General features: G+C 40.4%; 3 protein-coding genes across 6 annotated transcripts; 1 reads left to right on the top strand and 2 right to left on the bottom strand.

The window, feature by feature from the left end:
- Nucleotides 1–1,900: 1,900 nt before the first annotated feature.
- Nucleotides 1,901–6,057, bottom strand: LOC148415991 (claudin-7-like). Its single transcript, XM_088427473.1, has 6 exons — nucleotides 5,891–6,057; nucleotides 4,246–4,468; nucleotides 3,812–3,976; nucleotides 3,652–3,733; nucleotides 2,400–2,525; nucleotides 1,901–2,270 (listed from the first exon to the last, which is right to left on the bottom strand). The coding sequence occupies exons 2-6, from the start codon at nucleotides 4,460–4,462 to the stop codon at nucleotides 2,165–2,167; spliced, it is 696 nt and encodes a 231-aa protein (XP_088283599.1). The 5' UTR covers nucleotides 4,463–4,468; nucleotides 5,891–6,057; the 3' UTR covers nucleotides 1,901–2,164.
- Nucleotides 6,058–6,551: 494 nt separating this feature from the next.
- LOC148415990 (presenilin-associated rhomboid-like protein, mitochondrial) lies at nucleotides 6,552–11,168 on the bottom strand. Of its 3 annotated transcripts, XM_088426761.1 has the most exons (10): nucleotides 10,988–11,132; nucleotides 10,238–10,457; nucleotides 9,644–9,784; nucleotides 9,478–9,526; nucleotides 9,259–9,354; nucleotides 9,019–9,168; nucleotides 8,871–8,941; nucleotides 8,674–8,775; nucleotides 8,434–8,531; nucleotides 6,552–7,273 (listed from the first exon to the last, which is right to left on the bottom strand). In XM_088426761.1, the coding sequence occupies exons 1-10, from the start codon at nucleotides 11,062–11,064 to the stop codon at nucleotides 7,150–7,152; spliced, it is 1,128 nt and encodes a 375-aa protein (XP_088282887.1). In that variant the 5' UTR covers nucleotides 11,065–11,132; the 3' UTR covers nucleotides 6,552–7,149. The 3 variants fall into 3 exon arrangements, with proteins under 3 accessions (XP_088282887.1, XP_088282886.1, XP_088282885.1); XM_088426760.1 differs by having other exon boundaries at nucleotides 9,478–9,784; nucleotides 10,238–10,454; nucleotides 10,988–11,168; XM_088426759.1 differs by having other exon boundaries at nucleotides 9,478–9,784; nucleotides 10,988–11,152.
- Nucleotides 11,169–11,608: 440 nt separating this feature from the next.
- Nucleotides 11,609–18,853, top strand: LOC148415989 (nucleotidyltransferase MB21D2). 2 transcript variants are annotated; one of them, XM_088428461.1, is made up of 4 exons: nucleotides 11,609–11,988; nucleotides 12,266–12,648; nucleotides 13,982–14,365; nucleotides 14,438–18,853. In XM_088428461.1, the coding sequence occupies exons 1-4, from the start codon at nucleotides 11,736–11,738 to the stop codon at nucleotides 14,861–14,863; spliced, it is 1,446 nt and encodes a 481-aa protein (XP_088284587.1). In that variant the 5' UTR covers nucleotides 11,609–11,735; the 3' UTR covers nucleotides 14,864–18,853. The 2 variants fall into 2 exon arrangements, with proteins under 2 accessions (XP_088284587.1, XP_088284586.1); XM_088428460.1 differs by having other exon boundaries at nucleotides 13,982–18,853.
- Nucleotides 18,854–20,864: the final 2,011 nt, after the last annotated feature.

The following is a 20,864-nucleotide window of genomic DNA, read 5'->3' as shown; positions in this document are numbered from 1 at the left end:
ATGATCAAACACCCAATCTTAGTTGCATAAATGCATACACCATCACACACGTCACAATAACTTAACTCACACACTCACTCACACACAAACTCACACACATTTAAACATCACACACATACTTTAGCAACACACACAGACGGAAATACATGATACTCGGTTTATCTCTCCAACCCATCTTTATACTTTCACTACTTTGCCCTCATGACATTGCTGTTATGCAACACGTCTGCACACGCATACGCACTCCCCAAACGCACGCACACAGAACTCGTGCACGCACGCACAAATGCGCGCGCACACACACGCACACGCAAAATACAACCTGTTGGAATTCAAACACATCACCATGACCTGTTTGAAACGTTAACAGTGATTTAAAACCCCAATTTGGAAACCTAACTTAAGTAATTTAACACTCTACTGCCAAATTTGAAATTGGCTAGTTTTACTCATTCTGACTCCTAATCCTATATTGCCACTTTAACCCTTGTTTGAACACTGATGTCGACTTGCACCCCTAATTTGAGACCAAAAACCTATACCAAAGAATACCCCTGGCTTGAAACCCTGTTTTGGCACCCTAATATTTGTTTATAACCCTTATTTTGACTTGAAACCCACATTTTCCGCCCTAACTTCTGTTTAACACTTTAAACTTGATTGAAACCCTAATGTGATACACAACCTCTGTGTAAAAGTCTCATTTGATACTCCAACTCTGACTCAAAACTAATTTCAAGTAAAGAACTACCCAATATACATAATGTTAATGAGAAATTGTAAAATCTGATCTCGAATCAGCCAGTCAGCACTCGACCATTCATTCATCAGCCAATCGGTGACGAGGAAAAACTTCTTACCGTTGTTCGTTTCTTCTTCTTATGTTGTGATGATTAGAGGAACATTCCAAGATGTTTACTCACGACTCCATCATTTCTCCCACAAGCACGCGTATGATTTGGAGTGGTGGTTCTTGTCCTGGTGCCCCACGGTCTCTTCTGGTTCCTGGTCGGAATCTCGGAAAGTTGTGCTGCTCATTTCCTGTTTGCTTTATTTTCTAGCTGCAACAGGAAATGGTCATGCTTTCCTCTTCCTCTCCTGTTGACACACACACACACATGCACACATACAATAACACACTCTCACACACACAAGAGTGTCTATAAATAAACATGATGTAAATACAGTAAGGGGTGAGCTAGAAATAGACAAAACAATGATGTCATGTCATGAGTGGAGCATCCCTGGGGGTGTTGTGATTTGTTTCAAAGGGCAGGTGTACATCATAAAGTAGCTCAATTGGAACTCAAACCAAGGATTAGAACCACAAGCCATGCTTGAAACCATACATTTTGACATTCTAAACCTGTATTGAAACCCAAATTTGAGCCCTAATCCTTGTTTAAAACCCTACTTTCAAACACTTTCTTGAAATTATAATTTTTAATCAAACTAAGGGACAGAAGGACTTTTTTTTAAGCCGATGGGGACATTTGGGAGTAAAATTCCGGTAGCCAATTAATCAGCTGATCAATTATAACCTATATAATAATGATAAAAAAATATATATATTTTTAGGTCACTCAATGCTTAAAAAATGTTTACGGCAACAGTTATCAACTTTTGACAACACTTTGTCTGTTTGTATTTGTTCAAATTTACAACAGAAAAAAAAAATCAGCTTTTTGGGGATGGGCGGTCCATTTGAAGATGATTATTGATGTGATAGTGTGGAAATTGGAAAAATAAGTACAAAAAATTTTTCAATTTTAACAGAGCAAATATTAGCTAAAACTAAAACCCTGTCTCGAAATCTTAAATTGATACACTAAACCTTGTTTCAAGCCAAATTCAATCAACAATGTCAATTACATTTCAGCTTAAAACACAACAAAAGTGATGAAGTTACCGCAACACATCTTTAATGCAAAATGAACATTAAACATCTTTAATACTAACATAGTAGTGATAATAATGAGATACCGAGAAAAAAAAAAAAACAAACTTGACAGTCGTTCATTTACACCAAAAAAGGTGTGCGGTCTCTTCTTAAATCACAGCATACGCGATACAAAAAACAAATTATAAAAATTGTGACAAAAACATGCAAAGCTCCAATGTAATGATTCCTGGTGGAACTGGGATGGTGCGTTCAAAGACCGGGTCACACATAAGCTTTGGCGCTGCCACTGCTGTCTGAGGCCTGTGCTGCTCGGTAGATGCTCATGTTGTGACCTTGACTGCTTTTGGAGTAGTTGTACGAAAAATGTCTGCGGGGACAATTTGAATGACGTCACCACATAACATCAAATCACATGTACAAATAAGGACAAGAATGAGTGAGATGCTGAGAATCTGAGAATCAGGGTGTACTGCAGGATGGAGTGCATAGAGCATACCGTGCAGGTTGGAAGCTTGAGGAGGTGGAAGAGCTCCTCCTGTAGGAGCAACACAGCATTGCGCCTCCCAGCAGCGCCAGACCGGAAGCTGCCCAGCCCAGATACAAACCCGTGCCCAGTTCGAACCTGCAACGCACGCATGTCTTTTTCCTTTTTCCTTTACTATCGTGGCTTTTATCATCATTTTTTTATACTCACAGTACTATTTTTGACCATTTCATCATCATCATCATCATCATCATCATCATCATCATAATTATTGTCTTTATCACAATTTTCATCGTCATTAACATGATAATCATAATCAATATATAAAACATATTTGTCATAACTACAGTATGGTTTTCATAATCATCATCATAATCAGTGTCATAATCATCAGGATCGCGATCATTATCATCATTATAATGATGATAATCATTGTGTCATCATCATCAGCATAATCATTGTTGTGTCATTGTCACCGTTATTTTTGTTTTCGTTAAAACTGACATAATTCTGTTATCTTTATAGTTATGATTATCATCATCATGATTGCCATTATAATCATCACCAATCATTATTATCATGTTATTGTCTTTGTAATTATTATTGTCATCACCATAAATGTATCCTCATCATGTCATCATTATCATGAGCAACACGATGATTGTCATCAGTTTTAGTGATTAACATCATAATCATGATATTATCATCATATTTATGATTGCCATTGTCGTCATCATCATCACAATCATAGTTATAATAATTATGATCATTATTGTACCAGCTCATCATCATTCATAAACAACATAATTATCATGTTCATAATTGTGGTCATCATCTTGTCATCATGACCATAGTCATCTTTAGAATTGTCAATCATCAAAACTATGATCGCCCTTGTCATCATCATCATCACAGTTATGGTTACAATTTCCATTATGATTATTATCATTATCATTACTGTCATGACCATCATCGTAGCATTGTCAGTGAAATCATGATTGTTGTTATCATTATAATCAAGATGATCATCAGACCATTGGACATATTCATGATTGCGGTTGTCATCATAATCGTCATTGTCATCAATCATGATTGGCATCATAATAATGATTATCATGTCAATATCATCATAGCTAAGACTATCATAGTTGTGTCATGACAATTTATCATCATTATAATCATTGTGTTACAATATTGTAATCATGAATGTCTTCATTATCATTATCAAAAGCATAATTCCTCTCATCTTAAGCATAATTGTCACCTGACTCCATTGTATAAAGGACTGTAGAAGTCATGAACCACTCTGCTAGCATACCAGGACACCGCGATCAGAGTGGACAAACCTGTACCAACAGAAAAAAAAATGACAAGTTTGATTGTCATTTGCCAATTGTAGTCAAAATTGCAAAGTGTCCATTGACCTGAAAGGATTAGCATGATGCCCCCACTCAGCAAAAATTGTCCTTTCACTTGTTCAGAGCCTCCTCCCACTTTGCTGCACTTTAGACCCAAAATGGAAACAATGATGGAGGCCAGGCCCACCACCAGAGATGACATCATCAGTGCGCGACACACCTGCACATGCACTGACAAAACAAATACATGTATGTAGCATCATACTGTGACATACACATCAGTGAAATCCTGTGTTTGAATTGTTGTATATAGGTTATCCCATATTTGTTTTTCGCAATAAGTATATTGGTAAATGATTAGACATATGGATGTTTTCTGTTGGAGTTGTTTGTGAAGAAGGTGTGAGGAGACATTCAGGTTATCAGTAAAAGAACTGTACTATTGAGCATCCTGTAGTTTCTGATTTTCCAAGAGTAGTGTCCGATGCTGGCCGACTGACCTGGGAGTCCAAGCAGCGTCTTGAACTTGTTGCACTGCACCGTTCCCAGCGAGGTGGCCGCGCAGCTCATCCAGAGGCCCTCAAACTGCCACTGGCTGCTCGTCAGAGACTCCGCCTGACTGCGAACCTTCCACAATTGCGACGACGTGCAGCTGGACTGAAGACACCACGAAAGCACGGCCACTACCAGGCCGCAAATCTGCAGGCCCATTGACATGATGTGCTGCACTCAGAGAAAGTACGAAAAAATTCCATTTGAATCAGCGATGCAAAATTTGGTGGCCATGTGTTTATAGACCCTTAAGAAAAGTCTCAAGAAGCCATGAAAAGAGTATTGGAGTGACCAGATTTTCAAAAATAACAACTGGAACGCATAAGTTCACTGAAAATATACTTTTCAACTAATGCTCAGCAGGAACTGTTTATAAAACATACAAACGGGAAGGAAGGCTTGAAAAAGCACGTGTCTCTTTTCAGGCGCAACGTACAGTTACCTACGGTCGTCCCTCCCCCCCAGAGAGAATCTCCAGAACCGAGTTGCCCTCAGGGTAGCGTCCATTGCACAGAGACCAAAATGGAGACCGTAACCGAAAAATGAAAAAAATAGGACGATGGGGAGGCAGGGCTCACATTGTAGCATTCACTTTATTTCAACAGTTAGCACTCAACAAATTCTCCTACTGTGCGCACAAATCATGCATCCGCATTCCCACCACCCACATCGCATGCAGTCGTCACCCCCGTAACGCCGGAAAGAGTTGTGAACACTTGATGCCATGTATAGACGAGCAGTGGTTTAGTTTAAGAATAACTCTCTTTACCTGAGGTTGAACAAGACCAAGTAGTAACCGGATGTTAGATTGGTTCAGACTCTACGTTAGACTGAATGTGTGCCACAGTACATAGAAGTCCTTCTGTCATTTGTTTTCAAGTGGCCGTTTTAGGCTTAGCTAACTCAGTTGTTCCGAACCACATTAAAAAAAAAAAAAAAAAATCACCCCTCTAAGCTAATCTGTCATAAAAACATGAAACTTTGTAGACATTTGAATGAGTAGACCCTCAAAAGAAAGTCTCTAAAGACCATGTCTGAAAAAAACACTAAGTTTGCCATTGATTGATTCAAAGTCAATTGGTACCACATTTAAAATACGTAAGGATAGATTAAGGCAAATTGCTACAAAATTGTAGTTTTCTTCTTTAGTTGAGGGCCTAGCAGGGTGGAAAAGAATGATGAGTTTGAGCCTCTTTGGAAAAAAAAAAGCATGAACCCCCCCTTCACTAGTTTTATGTAGCAAAAAGAAACATGGTAGACATTTCATCATGAATAGACACACAAAAAAGTTTCATGAAATCATGCGTGAAAAGACAAAAGGTAGTTTTCCATTTGGGTTTGACGTAAATCATTGACTCATTTTGGCCAATTTCAAGGGTCCACCAAAAGCACACCCATACTTCAGATTTTGGTCATCAAATTGCTACCAGAGCTTAACCATTGTTTAAACAAAAAAAAAAAAAAAAAAGGAGAGATGAATGTAAAATGTTACAATGGTGAGTCAGTGACCAAACTATTTTGAATTAGTTTGTAGAAAAAAAAAACTAATATGGCTCAAAAACAATATTGTGACCCAAACAATGGAGTTCTTACCGTCTACTCAAGGCTGGAGTCCAACGAGTTGTGGTTTATTATTCTCACCCGTGGTTCTTTCAGGTCATTTGTGTGATGCGACGACTGGCGGGAAGCTGAAAGCTTAGGTGAGGCCTTGAGGCCCCGAGCTGCGTTTCGGGTCAACGAACTCTGCAGTGGGCCGACCCACCAGAACAGACATCAGTGTTTACCTGCCAAAATATCATGGTTTCACCTTAAACACCTGCTACCAGCCCACACTTTGCAAAAAAACATGAATGTTTTCTGAAGCGGGAATGAATTGCCAACTAGATTCAAGACCATTAATTGTTAAATTTGATTATTTATTCAAATTGTACATTTAAAAAGCCATCTTCTGTGTGTGGGGGGTGTTTGTGGACTTTGGACTGTCAAACAGATGTTTGTTTGCTGGTCATCTGCAGTCAGTGAAAGTGAACTACAGTATATCCAAAGTAGTACTTAAAAATGATTAAAAAAGTCTGCAACATTTCCTGAACATTGAAACTGATTTAATACCAGTGGTATTTCATTATCGACGTAATATGAGGGTAAATTGCTTATTTTTTTTCATCAGTCAATCATAGCGGACAGAGGAAAAAAAAGTTACTTTTAACTTTTCTACCCAAAACCCACTGCAATAATAACTCTTTTCCTTCAAAAGTTTGATATTGTGTCTTTATTGGTGTTGCATAAATAGATAAAACACATCTATTAACGTCGCCCATAGGGTGAGTGGGTATCTTGCCAAAGTGCCACGCCCTGTCACGTAACATGATTTTGTGTTGATTGGTTTAACAATAACTAGTGATTTTTAACCATTTCAAAGAAAAAAACCTTTTCGCCCATTGTGTCCACATTTAATAACACAGTATTACATTGTTGAAATGATTAGATTACTAGAAAGCCCTTTTTTTAGCCTTAATTTGTCCTGAAATGGTTTGTTACAGATAATGTTTTTGACCTTGTTTATAAATGACCTCCTCCGGATCAAGGTTAACGCCACCAAACGTGAATCATCTTAGTGCTTGGCTTGCACTTTGGCAGGACCATCAGGAAAAGAATAAAAGAACAAACATTTACTAATCATGAGATGAAATATTTTCAAAACTTCAACGATGAAGTAAGAAATAGGTTTTGACATCTTCATGGGTAAGTACACCAAGTGCCTGATCTGTACAGCAACTCTCAAGTTTCCAACAAAATATAAATCAGGTTTGGGGAACAACTGTACATGGTCCCCGTGAGTCCATTCAAACGTCCTAGGCTGAAGCTCCTCCCTCGCCTCCGTTTCGGCCACCGCGACCAGTCCGCAGCTCGTGCCAAAACTTGACAAAAGGCTCACGGTTTTTCCAAATGAGCTCGTGTCCGAAGAGGATGTACCAGCTGGGACAAGAGACAGGATGGATGAGAGCAATTTTATACTTTTGCGCTGAAATATTTCACCTACTAAGGATTCACTGATTATGCGTGTCTGAGGCATTTTTGGAATGTTCATTATTGTTTATTTGTCCTTCTAAACCAAAGGCTTTCCCTTAATATTCAAACTGCTATTATGACTGTTAATGTACAGCAAAATATGACAATAGATAAAAATTCATCAATGTATTCATTATATAAAAAAAAAGGGTTCACTATGTTCCCTGCTCTTAGGGGGGATTGAAGGTACTAGAAATGCTATAACACCAATGAACTGCTTTTGTCGAAATAAAGCCCCCCAACTTACTTTAACGGTCCCTGGGTAATGAGATTGGGAAGAAGCACTCCGTTCGTTAAAATGAAACTCCCAACTCATCTTAAACTTCCTTCGCACTGAGATGCCACAATTCAGCTCCAAATGAAACTCCTCAATTCACTTTTACATAGTTCTTGGGGTACTGAAATTGAGCTGAAGCACTACTTTTGGCTAAGTGAAACTCCTCAACTCACTTCAACATAGGTCCAGGGTACAGAGATTCTGCCAAAGCACTGCTTTTGTCTAAATGAAACTCCCTTCTCACCTCATAAGTCCTTGGCACTGTGATGTCACGTGTTGGCACCAAAGCACTACTTTAGCCCAAATGGACCTCAACTCACTTTAATATGGGCACTAAGATGCTAAAAAAAGGTGTCAAACCACACTTTAATAAAAAATGAATGCCACAAGATAAGACCAAAATAGCACACAATTTGTCCAAATGAAACACCAACATACCACAGCATGAATGCTTGGCACTAAGATAACAAAAACAGTGACATGGTAATACTTTTGTCAAAATTAATCTTAATAGCTCATCTCAGAGTTTCTTCCTTTTTTTCCAAGCATTCAATAAACTACTCAAACGTGCACTGGCAAATGTGACTCTCCTTTCCCACATGTGAAGGCATTACAAGTAGGTACAGTGCTATCTTGACTTTTGAGCTTAATTCGTTCCATTTTTCGTCCCATTCTTGCATTGATGAATACAAGCTGAGCTCACTGTGGAACTATTTGCAACCCTAAATGAGCTTTATGTATCCTCATAGGGACTGTAGGTGCACCGCAGGATGACCTGCTTTCAACTCACATGCCAAACATGGCTCCTCCCAGGTGTGCCGCGTGGTCAAAAAAACGCCAACCCAGCACCAAACCTGCTGTGTCCATGGCAACAATCGCCTTCAGTGCCTGAACAGCGATAAGCGACATGAATGGGTGGATAGAGATTAGTCAACAGACAGAAAGCTAATTCAAAGGACAGAAGGACAACTCAGAAGGCAGACTTGTGAAAGGAAAGATCAGCAGAGAGAGACTGAACCGACAGTCTTACATTGGCCGCACTGAATGTGAACATCGGGAGGAAGACGATAGCCAGTTTGGCTTCAGGTATTTTTGTGCAAACTGCAGCCAGGATGGTCATGATGGCACCTGACTGAAAACACAAACGACATATTCCATTTCATATTCATCAGATCGTTTTATCCTAATTTGTGATGTTGAAGCCTCATCACACAGAAAGTGTCTCACCGCTCCGAGAGAAGGCCCAAACCTTCCTGTGGCCATTTTGCACACATAGCTGAAGAAGGTGGATATGACACCTGAGAACACATACAATGAAATCAGCAAGTGTATGTGTATGTGTGTGTTTGTCATGGTTTGCATGCTGCATCGTCACCCGCCGACATGTAGACAGCCATGAACTGCTCCCTTCCCAGCATGGAGACGGCGCTGGTGGAGAAGCTCCACAGGACGTACATGTTGGCGGCCATATGGAAGAAGGACACGTGGCTGAAGGTGGACAGAACCATGGGCGAACACAACGTCTCTGCGGTCAAACACATGCATGCACAAGATATCAACACAAACATGAATTTGATTACTGTCATAAAAGTGCCAATAAGGATGCTTGTCTGACTGGAGGCGGGGTCTGCGGTGAAGTACTTGAACATGGAGCGCTGCAGCCCTCGAACTCGCCAACAGCAGAACACCACCACGTTTGCAGCCATGATGGCTGGGAGACAAACAAAATTCGTGGAAATCATCTCTAACTTTGAAGGACATGTCCAGTGAAAGGACAGAAAGATGAGAAAGCAGACAGATAAATGAAAAGATAGTTGCTTTCCAGTAAACTCACCTGTGACCGTCCTCTGTCCTTCACTCAAACTGTTCCACCACTGGTTGACCTGACACACAAGCAGCCAATCAGAGATTAGATCAAAGCATGCGTGGGCGAGTCGGATAAAGCGGTAAATAATAGATGGATGTGTGGGTAAGGCATAAACATCAATTAATCCGCTCACCTCCTTGCGTACATCCCCGCGCTTTTGCGGCCGCACCCTCTCCAGCCAATCGGCTCGCAGGTCGTCAAAGTAGCTCTGCACGCGAGACTTGAGCGACTCGTACTGCCAGATGGATGCCGTGCCGAAGGAGCAGCCTGTAAACTGACAGGAAGTTAGCACATGCGATGAATGGCGTGACTTGAACTGTGTTGTAAAGGTCCAATTTGAGCTGAAGTAATCATTACAAAAATTAAAAAGAATTCTTTTTTTTCCCTCTCATCGCATTTATGATAGTTATCAATTTTGGGAAATGTTTGCCCTTACCTTTGTATACTGTACAATATATGTATACGGTCAGTACACCGAAACAAGTTGCAGTAATACTTACTGTTCTTTGCAGAGGATCAAGAAAATATGAAAATACTGGAAGTGGCTATGAACGGTTTAATGCATCCTTTAAGAAGTATTTTTCTGCTGTTTGCTATTAAGATGAATTTAATGCGATAATGGAGTATTCAGAGCTCAAATTTTAGCTTGCATGTCAAAGAAAAAAACTAGTCCAAACTGCAGTTCATATGTATAAAAATGTGGTCCACTGTGTAAGACGTCACATACCCCTACAGTAAAAAGCAGCGGACGCACAAGCCGACCGAAGGCTCGCGGCGAGCTAGAAGGTGGAGGAGGCGGCGATTCCCAGTGAGGGCTGGATGTTCGCCGGTGGGAGGCCACTTCAGATGCATCTAAATGTCCAAGTTCATCTTCCACTTTTTTGTTTTCTGGCTTCCTTGTAACTTTGCGGAAGCCGGCACGCTGCTGGAAACAGTGAGTCCATCTGCTAAACACATGCCAGACAACAAAATGTAAATCAAGACAGCTGGATGATTTGAAGAAATGTGGAAGGACAACGTTTATGTATCTCTTTTTTTTACTGCGAAAACTTGAGAGTTTGCGGTATGTTGCCAAGCTTGCCCTGGATGATATGTCCATTGAACATTTCGAAAATCTAAGTCAGATTTTAAAAACGTCTCCCCTTAGTTCGATTTGAATAATCTGCTTGGAGATGTGGAAGTATGGGAAAAGTGGGAATTAGAACCGTTGGAATGGAATAATGGAGAAATGTGTAGCAGGACGGCAAAACACGGTGAAGTAATAACTCCAAATGCGTGTTCTTTTGCATTGACACGATCACGCAGACATGTCAAAGCAATTTTAAAACCCAGCCGGCTCTCTCATATCCTTCGTGGAGGCTGGCTAACACACGTTTAATCCTGCTGTTGTAAGATGGTAACATTGCTAACTTCGGACAGCGGGTCTTCGCCCGTGTGACAGCCGACCAGGGGCCATTCATTCGGCCACATCGCTCACCTGCCCCCCCTCATGCTCCAAAGAATGTCTTCGCCTGCTCGGGAGAAGGCGAAAGCGCAGGTCCTCCACGCCGCCATGTTGGATCGACTATTCTTTTCCGGGTCATGGAATGGACAAGTGTCAAGAGCAGTTGAAGAAAGAGTGGTTGAGAGACAACAGCGGCGTCGTGAGGACACAACGGAATTAGCACGACCAACGAAACAGAATGTACATTACATCGTTGCTTTGATTGTTCAAATTTATTGTAAAGAAAAAAATCATTCCTTACGTACGCACTGAGTGAATTCCGGAAGTCACTTATCATATGTAACTATATATAAAAAAAAAACCTTTACTAAATAAAAGGACTTCTACTTTTGCAACTCATTTTTATTATAGCGTGGATTTTTTGTCACGGTTGGCAAAACCTTCACAATAAATCGTTTATGGAGAGCATTTATAATATGGTATATGAAAGTTGTTAGACCGTGGCATTATATTAATATTTATGTTAATTTTCATGTTTTAATTCAAGTTATATTGCTTTAATTTTATGACGTTGACACTCACCCGATGGAGCATACCTATATTATGAAGGAACATAGCGGAGATGCAGCTCTAATTTCCGGTTGTTGTGTTTGCTAGTGTGGATGTGATTTTGAATGCCGTCCACTGGCATCGGCTGGGTTTGTTAACGCCCGTTTCGGCTCTCCATCCCGGGCATCAGCAAAGTGCGAGAAATCGCTGAAACCCCTGTGGAGGTGGAATCATGGCCGCCCCCGCTCTCTCCAGTCGTGCCGGCTCGACAGGAAGCCTCGGGAACAGCCCCACCATGGCTGCCACCGGCAGGGTGCCCCACAGCAGTGGCGGCGTCGGGCCCGAGTTGGACTTCAGGTCGGCGGCCCGCATGGAAGACCTGAACCGGCTAATCCAGGAGTTCAGCAAGCATGACCAGCGCGAGTACGACGATCAGCGGGCCTTGGAGATACACACGGCCAAGGACTTCATCTTCTCCATGCTGGGTGAGGAGCCTGCACGCATGCATTCAATGTAAACATGATTTACGCACACACAAATATATATATGATCAGTGGAAAACCTGGAAAATGTATGGCATCTGAAAATGCATTTTCTTGGTCCTTGAGAAGTTGATGAAAAATTACATTTTATACAAAGGTTTGGAAGATTCAATTGATAATCTTTCAATTGTACACAAATGAGGGTTCACTGTATTTCCTTCCTTTTTTTGTTTTTGTTCTTTTTGTTTTTTAATTGTGTTTATCCTGCTGTGTAATCCAGGAATGGTCCAAAAGCTGGACCAGAAGTTACCTGTGGCCAACGAGTACCTGCTGCTTTCGGGTGGCGTGCGCGAGGGCGTGGTGGACATGGACCCGGACGAGCTGAGTGTGTACGCTCGTGGTGCCGACTATGACATGGACTTCACACTCCTGGTGCCAGCACTCAAACTGCATGACCGCAACCAGCCGGTCACCCTGGACATGAGGCACTCGGCGCTGGGACACTCCTGGCTCAGCCTGCGGCTCTTTGACGAGGGCACCATCAGCAAGTGGAAAGACTGCTGCACGGTGGTGGAGCACATCAGCGGAACGGCAAACTACTTCTTCTCGCCCACACTGGTGGCCGACTGGTTCTACCAAGCTGTCTCGTTGGTTCTTCTGGAGGTTTGTTGTTGTGTTATTGTAACATAATAGAACAAAGACACAGAATTTCTAATAATTAAGGATGTTAAATATCACTTTTTTCAGAATCAATACCAATATGAGTACTCAATTCTTGAGTAGTCACCAATACATGTACTAAATACCAATATCACCAGTAATTTTGATACTGAAAACTTAAAAAAAATAAATGATTGTTTCAAAACCAGGCCTTTATATCCCAATATAGCAATTTTCTTTTAAACTGAAAGAAATTAATGCCATTTTTTCCCACCATTTATATATGCATGCAGAGCTTCTTAGACCCTTCAATATGCCCGAAATGATTCATATTAACTGTTTGTTTTCATTTAAAAATGTATATAACCATGTCCTTTGTGAGGACTTCCCTTTAAGAAAATTGATTAATGGATCAAATACCCTAAAAAAAAATCAATGAAACCAGTGAGCAATAGGGCTAGAAGTAACAATTATTCTAATCTGATTTTGAAAAAAAAAAGTTTCAATTTTCTTCTGTTTCAAAATGGGGTTATTATTTTAAATTGGCAGTGGAAAAATGCAGAGACATAATTTAATTGTGATTAAATCACTGGTTTGGTCTGTAACATCAAAAAATGGGTACATCTTGGTAACTTTTTTCCATCAAAGTAACACTTTTTTTTTTTAAATTCACCTCAAAGATAACTCCTCTGCTTTCACAGAGGACAGCAAAAGTCAGAGAAATTTTCCTACTGAGTGGCTAAAATTCCAATTTGGGCAATTATAGATGAAAAAAGTTCTCTGGTGAATAATTGATTATAAAAATAATGTCAGTTAACTTGATAATGGATTAGTTGTTGATTAATCAATTAATCGTTGCACTTGAGTGACCATCAAGCAAGAAATATGCAGAGCTTTACTGCATAAATTGCAAATTAGTGATTTAAAAAAAGTTAAAAGCCAAGCATTGACCCCTGAGGGACACCGGTTTTGTGCTAGGAAAATACTGCCAAATACTTCTTGCCATACAGGTGCAAAAATACTGCCGAAAGGCTTTAATATTTAAAAAAAAAAAAAAAAAAAAAGTTTGATTTTGATTGAATTTAGTTGGGATTTGTTTATTTCAGAAAAAAATTGACTTATCTGAAGAAAATCCGTTTAATTTTCCCCAGGATTTTTCTCCCGGAAAAAAAAAAAAAATTGCCTTGCCATGGGATGGGATGCGAACTATCTTGTGATATAATATGATTTAAGTATGACCTCTGAATCATTCATGGAAATTAGAAAAAAAAAATGTCCCAAGCGTTGACCCTTGAGGTGCACTTCAATTGTCACAAAATGTTTCCCCCTCCAACAGGTGCAGAAGAAGCCACAGAGGGGAGTTCCCCGAGTGGAGAAGGTGGAGCGCAATGGCACAGTGGTGTCAGTCATCCTAGGCGTCGGCAGCAGCCGCATGCTCTACGACGTTGTGCCTGTAGTGTCCTTCAAGGGCTGGCCTGCCGTGGCCCAGAGTTGGCTGATGGAGAACCACTTCTGGGACGGCAAAATCACTGAGGAGGAGGTGATCAGCGGTTTTTACCTGGTACCCGCCTGCTCGCACAAGGGCCGGCGGGAGAACGAATGGCGGCTGTCGTTTGCCCGTAGCGAGGTCCAGCTGAAGAAGTGCATCTCGCCCGGCCTCATGCAGGCCTATCAGGCGTGTAAGGCCATCATCGTCAAGCTGCTGTCGCGCCCCAAGGCGGTGAGCCCCTACCACCTGCGCAGCGTCATGCTGTGGGCCTGCGACCGACTGCCCGCCAACTACCTGGCGCAGGAAGACTTCTCCGCCCACTTCCTGCTGGGCTTGATCGACGACTTGCAGCACTGCTTGGTAAACAAGACCTGCCCCAACTACTTCATCCCACAGTGCAACATGCTGGAGCACCTGTCAGACGACACGGCCGTGCTGCACGCCCGCAAGCTCTCCTCGGTGCGCTCCGACCCGGCCGAGCACCTGCGCACCACCATTGAGCACGCCAAAGCCGCCAACAGGCTGACGGTGGAGCTGCAGTGGCGCGGCAGCACCGGCAACCTGCCCTCGCCTCAGTCGGACGCCGGCGGGGAGAACCAGCCGGACGACCGCCTGGCCAAGAAGCTCCAGCAGCTGGTCACGGAGAACCCTGGGAAGTCCATCTCGGTTTTCATCAACCCGGATGATGTCACTCGACCGCACTTCCGCATCGACGACAAGTTCTTCTAAACTTCTTTTGCCCCCACATTTTTTATGTTCCTCTGCCGCTGCTGTCAAACAGGTGTTTATTTTGTAGTCTTCTTAGTTGTCCTCACTCACTGTGTTCTTACCTGCTGGAGGCCTTCGGACTGTCATCCATGAAGTTACCTGGAGAAATCAGTCTTGGATATCTGTTGTGCTTTCAGTCTGATGTGCACAAATCTGTCTAGTGAAATCCACATGAAGACATCCACCAAAAGAAATCCACCTGTATATTTCAGCCTGAGTCATCTATCTGAGAACCACCTCGACAATTCGGAAAAATTGATCTGAAGAAGTAGCCTTAGGTGAACTTGCTGTTCCTTAGAATTTTTTTTCCAAAAGAAATCCACCTGGAAAAATAGACATAAAGAAATGTTTCAAGACTCTTGGAAAAGTCTGCTTCGAGGAATGCTGGGAACCGGTCAGCAGAAATACAAAAGAAATCCCATCTTCACCAAGTTGCTGAGTGTTCACCTGTCCGGACCATATCACGATTTTTGCACGTCAGCTCACAACATGTAGTACATATTTTTTCGGCGTTGTTTCGTGTCATCCGGTGTGGGGAGATAAAGCGCATCTTGTACTTCACGGTGTGCAACTAATTTAATAGTTAAACCGGTAAAGGCAAAAGTAAAATTATTCTAACATATTTTTTCATGAAAAAATAATCAGCTACAAAGATTTCTTAGACTAATTGCAAGTGCGTTTTTCTTGTCGTTTGAGCCACACTTGATCACAATTTGATCGTGTATTGATTGTTACGAACTGAATGTGAAATGATTTTTTTTTCAAACCACAATGAGTGAATGTAATGTCAGATGCTACGTTTTCAAATTCATTTGGCCTCACTGTGTAGCTGTGTGACAAATTTATGACTTTTTTTTTCCCAGTTTAATTCCACATTGAAACAACAGCCAGATTGTCACCAAGAAGCTTTTTCACTGTACGATTGTCAACAAACATCTTTGTTGAAAATGTAGTTTGGATGGTACTCAAATGTAAATAATCCCAAGAGGCCAGTAAGATGAAGACTACTGCTTATCATGTAATTCTTAAATCTTATTTTGCACAGAATGTAAAACACACCAACCACACTCCTCTTGATTGTAGTGTAGTGAACCACGGTGCTAAATATGCTACTTAGTTTGTGATGCGTGTGCTAGCGTGCATGTTCATGATAGACCGTGTGTTTGCGTGTGCAAACAAGGTTGTGTTAACGTATGTATAGTATGCTAGTGTGTTTGCGCGTGGGTTGTTACATTTATTTGTGGGCGTGTCTGTTAGCACAAGTTTGTTAGCGTGCGTGTGTATATGCTAGCATGCGTTTGCAAGCCAGCATTTTCACGTGTTTGTATCTGAGCGTTAGTTTGCTTGTATGTATGTTAGCATGTGTTGCGGTGCACATGCGTTAGCAAATGTATAGTTTGCTAGTATGTTCACCTGTGTGTTACTGCAGCTGTCTAAGTGCATGTGTGGGTTAGCATATGAATGGGTGTGTTTGCACGTGTGTCAGTGTATGTTTATTGGCATATTTGTATGTATGGCTGTATACGTGTGTTACTGTGTGTACGTGCTAGAATGTTGTATTGGGTGTTTGGAGTGAACATCTAAGCATATGTATGTGAGTGTTTACATGTGTGCGAGTGTGTGTATGTTGTCATGTATGGTAGTGCAGAAGTGTGTTTGCAAGTTGTGTGCATGTGTGTTGTGTCTGGAATGTGTGTCTTGTGCTAGCATGTGTGTATGTTAGCGTATGTGGACTCATGTGAGTATGTTAGCCTGTGTTTATGTTTGTGTGTTTGCAGAACGTGTGTGTATGTCTGTTGCGGTGTTTGGCTGACCACGTACGTCTTAGTGTGCTTGGGTGTGTTAGTGTATGAATGAATGTGTTTTAGTGTGTTAGTATGTGTTTGTGTGTAGCCAGAGAAGCACCTGGTATCCAGTCGCACTAAGTATGACACTGTAATCAACAACATTCCCACTTAGTGACACCTTTTACCTCCAAGAACCGATTAAAAAAAAATACTTTCTGTCCAAATGCAGCAAAGCTTTTATGAGTGAGACGGGAAATGTTGTAAAAGCTTCCAGCATGATAACATGCTGTAATGCAGAATCTCTCCATTGCACATTCAAATTTTAGCATTTCTGAACAGGAATTAATTGCATTTCAAACTTGTTTCTTTGTATTATATATGGCGGTACTTTGACTCACAAGTGCACCAATTTATGACTTTTTCTCAGTACAAGCGATCACTTGTTGATTTATTTTTGTTTGTGTTGCACGTCAACATTTGAGTTACGATTGAGCAAGTACGCCGCCGCCTGAGTGATGTGAAAAACAAATGGAACATTTAAAATACTGGGAATATTTGAAATACGAATGGAACAGATTATGTATCTTTACGTCACACTGCTGCCTACTAGTGGCCTGGCATGCTTATCACACTACACATGTTTTGTTTCTGTGTGTGAAGCTGCCTCCCCTTTCGCATGTGTATGGTAAACACGGCAGGATTGTTCTTTATGCAAATACCGGATTTCAGCTTTGATTGTATGCCCAATCCCGGTTTGACTGCCGCATCTCGTACCTGCTGCTAGTCAGCACTCAGGTTTAAAAAAAATCTGCTGCATCGTGTCACAATGTTCCTTTTAAACAACGTGCACTAATATCTCCTTTGTTCTGTGTTGTTTTTAGTTTTGCACTACTGCAGCTATAAATCACTTTTTTTGTATGTTTTGTTGAATTTGCTCCAAAATGGCATATCTTCTGTATATTGTGGATGTTGTAGATTCACTTTTGTTCACTGACCTGGAGTCTTCTTGTTGTTTTCAATCTTAATATATTTTGTGATCATTATATATTTTTCTTTGTTGACATAATGTTCGACAACCAGCTCAAACAACTCGCATATCGAGTAGGATATACTGTATTATTTAATCATCTCACATGAACATGTCGAGCACTGCATATTTTGGATTAAAAATGCAAGTTTTAAATTATTCTAGCGCATTTTAAAGAAAATAATCAGGCTGACGTAATATATCCTATTTGTTGATGTCTAGTTCAGGGGTGGGCAGATATTTTTGAATGAAGGACCCCATTTGGTTTTTGAAAACAGATGGGCACTTGTTAAAAAGTGAAATTAATAAAATAAGTACATTAAAATATAGCCTGTAATAATTCATTCTCATGTTCTAATTAATGTAATTATAAATGACCACGTGTTTGGTTTAAAAATGTAAATATAAAATTGTATTTTTGACTAATATAACAGTTAATATGTTAGCCAATTATGAAATGAGATTATTTTTTTTTTAAATTGATATGTTCCAAATTTAAAGGACATCTAAATGAATGAGTCAAATATTACAGGACTCTTGATTATGTACTGTAAAAGCTCCTTGGACTACCTTAATATCACAAATGGTTTGCCTATCCTTGATCTAGTTGAACAGATAGTGTTGTATTAAACAAGCTTTATAAGCTGAATTTGGGAGCCATGTTCTATCAAAGCATCATGCGAGGTGTCTTTTCTGAGCTGGTTGGTTTGAACACAATTATTGTAATTTTTTTCTTTGATGTCCGTGTTGTAAAAAGGTTGAAACATATCCATAATGTTAACAACGAAACAAAAAAAATTAAATGTAATCGTGATCTTGCGATTCCCATTCCCTTGCCCTCAAGTGCAATTAGTGAATAAACACACTTCCACAAACACAATGTATGATGACCCTATACACTACTAACACAACATAGAAGTGCCACACAAACAGACACACACTCGTGGTTGGTTGCGATGTAATCCATGTGTTGTGCCCTTTTGTTGAGAACATTTGAACTGTGATTTGTTTTGTTGCTGCTCTGCCATGGGTTTTTTTTTTATGCAAACGACCACCGTGAAGTTAGGCTCTCACTCCTCTTCCTCCTTCCTCTTCTTCACTGTACAGTAAAGTCACTATAAAGTCTTTTAACAGCAACTCGCTCGTTTGTCAAGCCTCCTTTTTTACTACCTTCTTTTCAGCAGTCAGCGAAGACCTTTACTGCAGTTTAATATACACGGCATCAATAGCATTGGTTGCAAAATGAAGCTTGAATACAAACTGTTACAGTTTTCATACAGCTGTTTGTTCCTTCGTTGATGTGTATGAAATACGTAAATATTTTCTCTGGAAAGCAGTTTTTAATGTGGTTGACTAAATGAGATGACAATGGGCGCCGTTGCATTCTGTCTGAAAAACCTTTCATGCAATTTTCAGTTTGACAATACGCTTCTGCTATAGAGATGAAACATTTTTGAAGTCAAGTAGTTAAGGGTGTCAGATTAACAGATTTATTGTGATCAATCAATTGCAGTCAGTTGAAGACTGATTTTTAAAAAAAATCATGTTAATCATTTTTAATCTTGACATTTTTTATATTAGATTGTTTTTATGAATTATTTTTTTTGTGGTTAAGTTGCTGGGGGTTGGAAAATAAAGGTCAATCACATCCTGAAGTACACACTGATTTGCTGTCATTGTGTTTGGCATAGCCTACAAAACCATAATTTTGTCATAGTTTTATTTATTGCAAAATCCAATGTGACAACTTACCTCATGTTGGAGCAAGAAGTGCCATGTTCTATTTCAGGGGCAGGGAACTCCGGTTCCTCGAGAGCCATATCCTGCCTGTTTTTGATGAATCTCACTTTCAACACACCTCATTAAATGATCCGGATCGTTATTAGGCTTCCACAGGGCTTGCTGATGAGCTAATTATTTGAACCGGGTGTGAAAGGTGAGGGAGACATCGAAATTAGGCAGGATGTGGCTCTCGAGGAACAGGAATTCCCTTCCCCTGTTCTATTTGAAGGCTTATGTTTCTGAACAAACACAAAATACATACAAAATTGCTATGAATACAAAATATGTAACTAAGACTTTGGTCTTTCTTCTGGTACACATTCTGCTTAAATATATGATGCATTATTTCAATAAATATAGTATAAGTGTAAAAAGGTGTAAAATGTGACAACTACTCCTGGGCTCCCCTATAATTAATTACTTATGATTATTGTTATTTTGCTTTAAAGCAGTGTTTCTCAAATAATAGGATGAGCCCCCTGGAGGGGTGCGAGGCGATGCCGGGGGAGCATGGATGACCCCCAGGAAAAAGGATTTGTTTTTTTGTGTGTTTTTTTTTCATGTGATGTGTAATTGTGATAAATATAATAATATATTGCAATAATATATACTGCAAAATATAATTAAGAAGCACTGCTTTGATGTAAGTACCAGACACCACATTTCAAAACACGTGTCTTTTTCCATGTCGGATAAAAAAAAATTGTACAAGATTTCCCCAATTTGATACAAAAGAAGTACTTGAGCATGCAGCAGCACATGATTAGCTTAGCACACACCCATTCTCACAAGTCCGCTCCACTTAGCGTTCGGGATAAAATTGAATAACAATAAAACTGCAATGTACCAAAGTAATAATTCACTTTCCCGCTCATCGTGGCTTTTTCTTTGTACGGATGTCGCCAAGGACGTGTTACTTACAAGACTTTCTGAACTGATCACCTGTTGTCTACTGTACGTCGTAACATTAAAATTGCATGGCGATTATAAAAGTCGGCATGATGACTTTTTTTTTTATCTCGGCACGATTACTTTTATTTTTTTTCCCGAGTGATCCTAGTTTGCTGTCGTAGTAATTTAATACACTGTGTAGTCATGCATTTTTTCAGAACGAGTGTCAATAATGATAGAGGGCACTGTAGGTGAGCGATACATTGGAAACATAAAATGGAGACTGAAAATGGGGTTAACTGGATATTGGCAAAAGTTAAGTGGTATCGAAGGAAATTGAGAGATTGAAAAACAACGCTAATCGGGAGTTTGATTGGATGAGAGAAAAATGGGATGAGAGACATTGGAAAAGAGGGAGGGAGAGAGGGTGGAGAGACATACTGGAAAAGTGTGATGGAGAGAGAGAGAGAGAGAG

Source organism: Hippichthys cyanospilos, chromosome 11 (genome assembly GCF_059441005.1).
Source record: "Hippichthys cyanospilos isolate Australia breed blue-spotted pipefish chromosome 11, RoL_Hcya_1.0, whole genome shotgun sequence".
Taxonomy (NCBI): Eukaryota; Metazoa; Chordata; class Actinopteri; order Syngnathiformes; family Syngnathidae; genus Hippichthys; species Hippichthys cyanospilos.
The sequence above is the reverse complement of the archived record's forward strand: the minus strand, read 5'-3'. Positions and strand labels throughout refer to the sequence as shown.

Bases quoted from the DNA above. Each gene is read 5' to 3' on its own strand.
- LOC148415989 (XM_088428460.1), top strand. From the start codon at position 11,736: ATGGCCGCCCCCGCTCTCTCCAGTCGTGCCGGCTCGACAGGAAGCCTC. The intron at 11,989-12,265 runs GTGAGGAGCCTG...TGTGTAATCCAG, and splicing joins CTTCATCTTCTCCATGCTGG to GAATGGTCCAAAAGCTGGAC. The intron at 12,649-13,981 runs GTTTGTTGTTGT...CCCCTCCAACAG, and splicing joins TCTCGTTGGTTCTTCTGGAG to GTGCAGAAGAAGCCACAGAG.
- LOC148415991 (XM_088427473.1), bottom strand. From the start codon at position 4,462: ATGTCAATGGGCCTGCAGATTTGCGGCCTGGTAGTGGCCGTGCTTTCG. The intron at 3,977-4,245 runs GTCAGTCGGCCA...TTGTTTTGTCAG, and splicing joins GACGCTGCTTGGACTCCCAG to TGCATGTGCAGGTGTGTCGC. The intron at 2,526-3,651 runs GTGACAATTATG...CGTGCGTTGCAG, and splicing joins CCTTTATACAATGGAGTCAG to GTTCGAACTGGGCACGGGTT.
- LOC148415990 (XM_088426759.1), bottom strand. From the start codon at position 11,064: ATGGCGGCGTGGAGGACCTGCGCTTTCGCCTTCTCCCGAGCAGGCGAA. The intron at 9,355-9,477 runs GTGAGTTTACTG...TTTGTCTCCCAG, and splicing joins AGGACAGAGGACGGTCACAG to CCATCATGGCTGCAAACGTG. The intron at 9,169-9,258 runs GTCAGACAAGCA...GTTTGACCGCAG, and splicing joins CACCGCAGACCCCGCCTCCA to AGACGTTGTGTTCGCCCATG.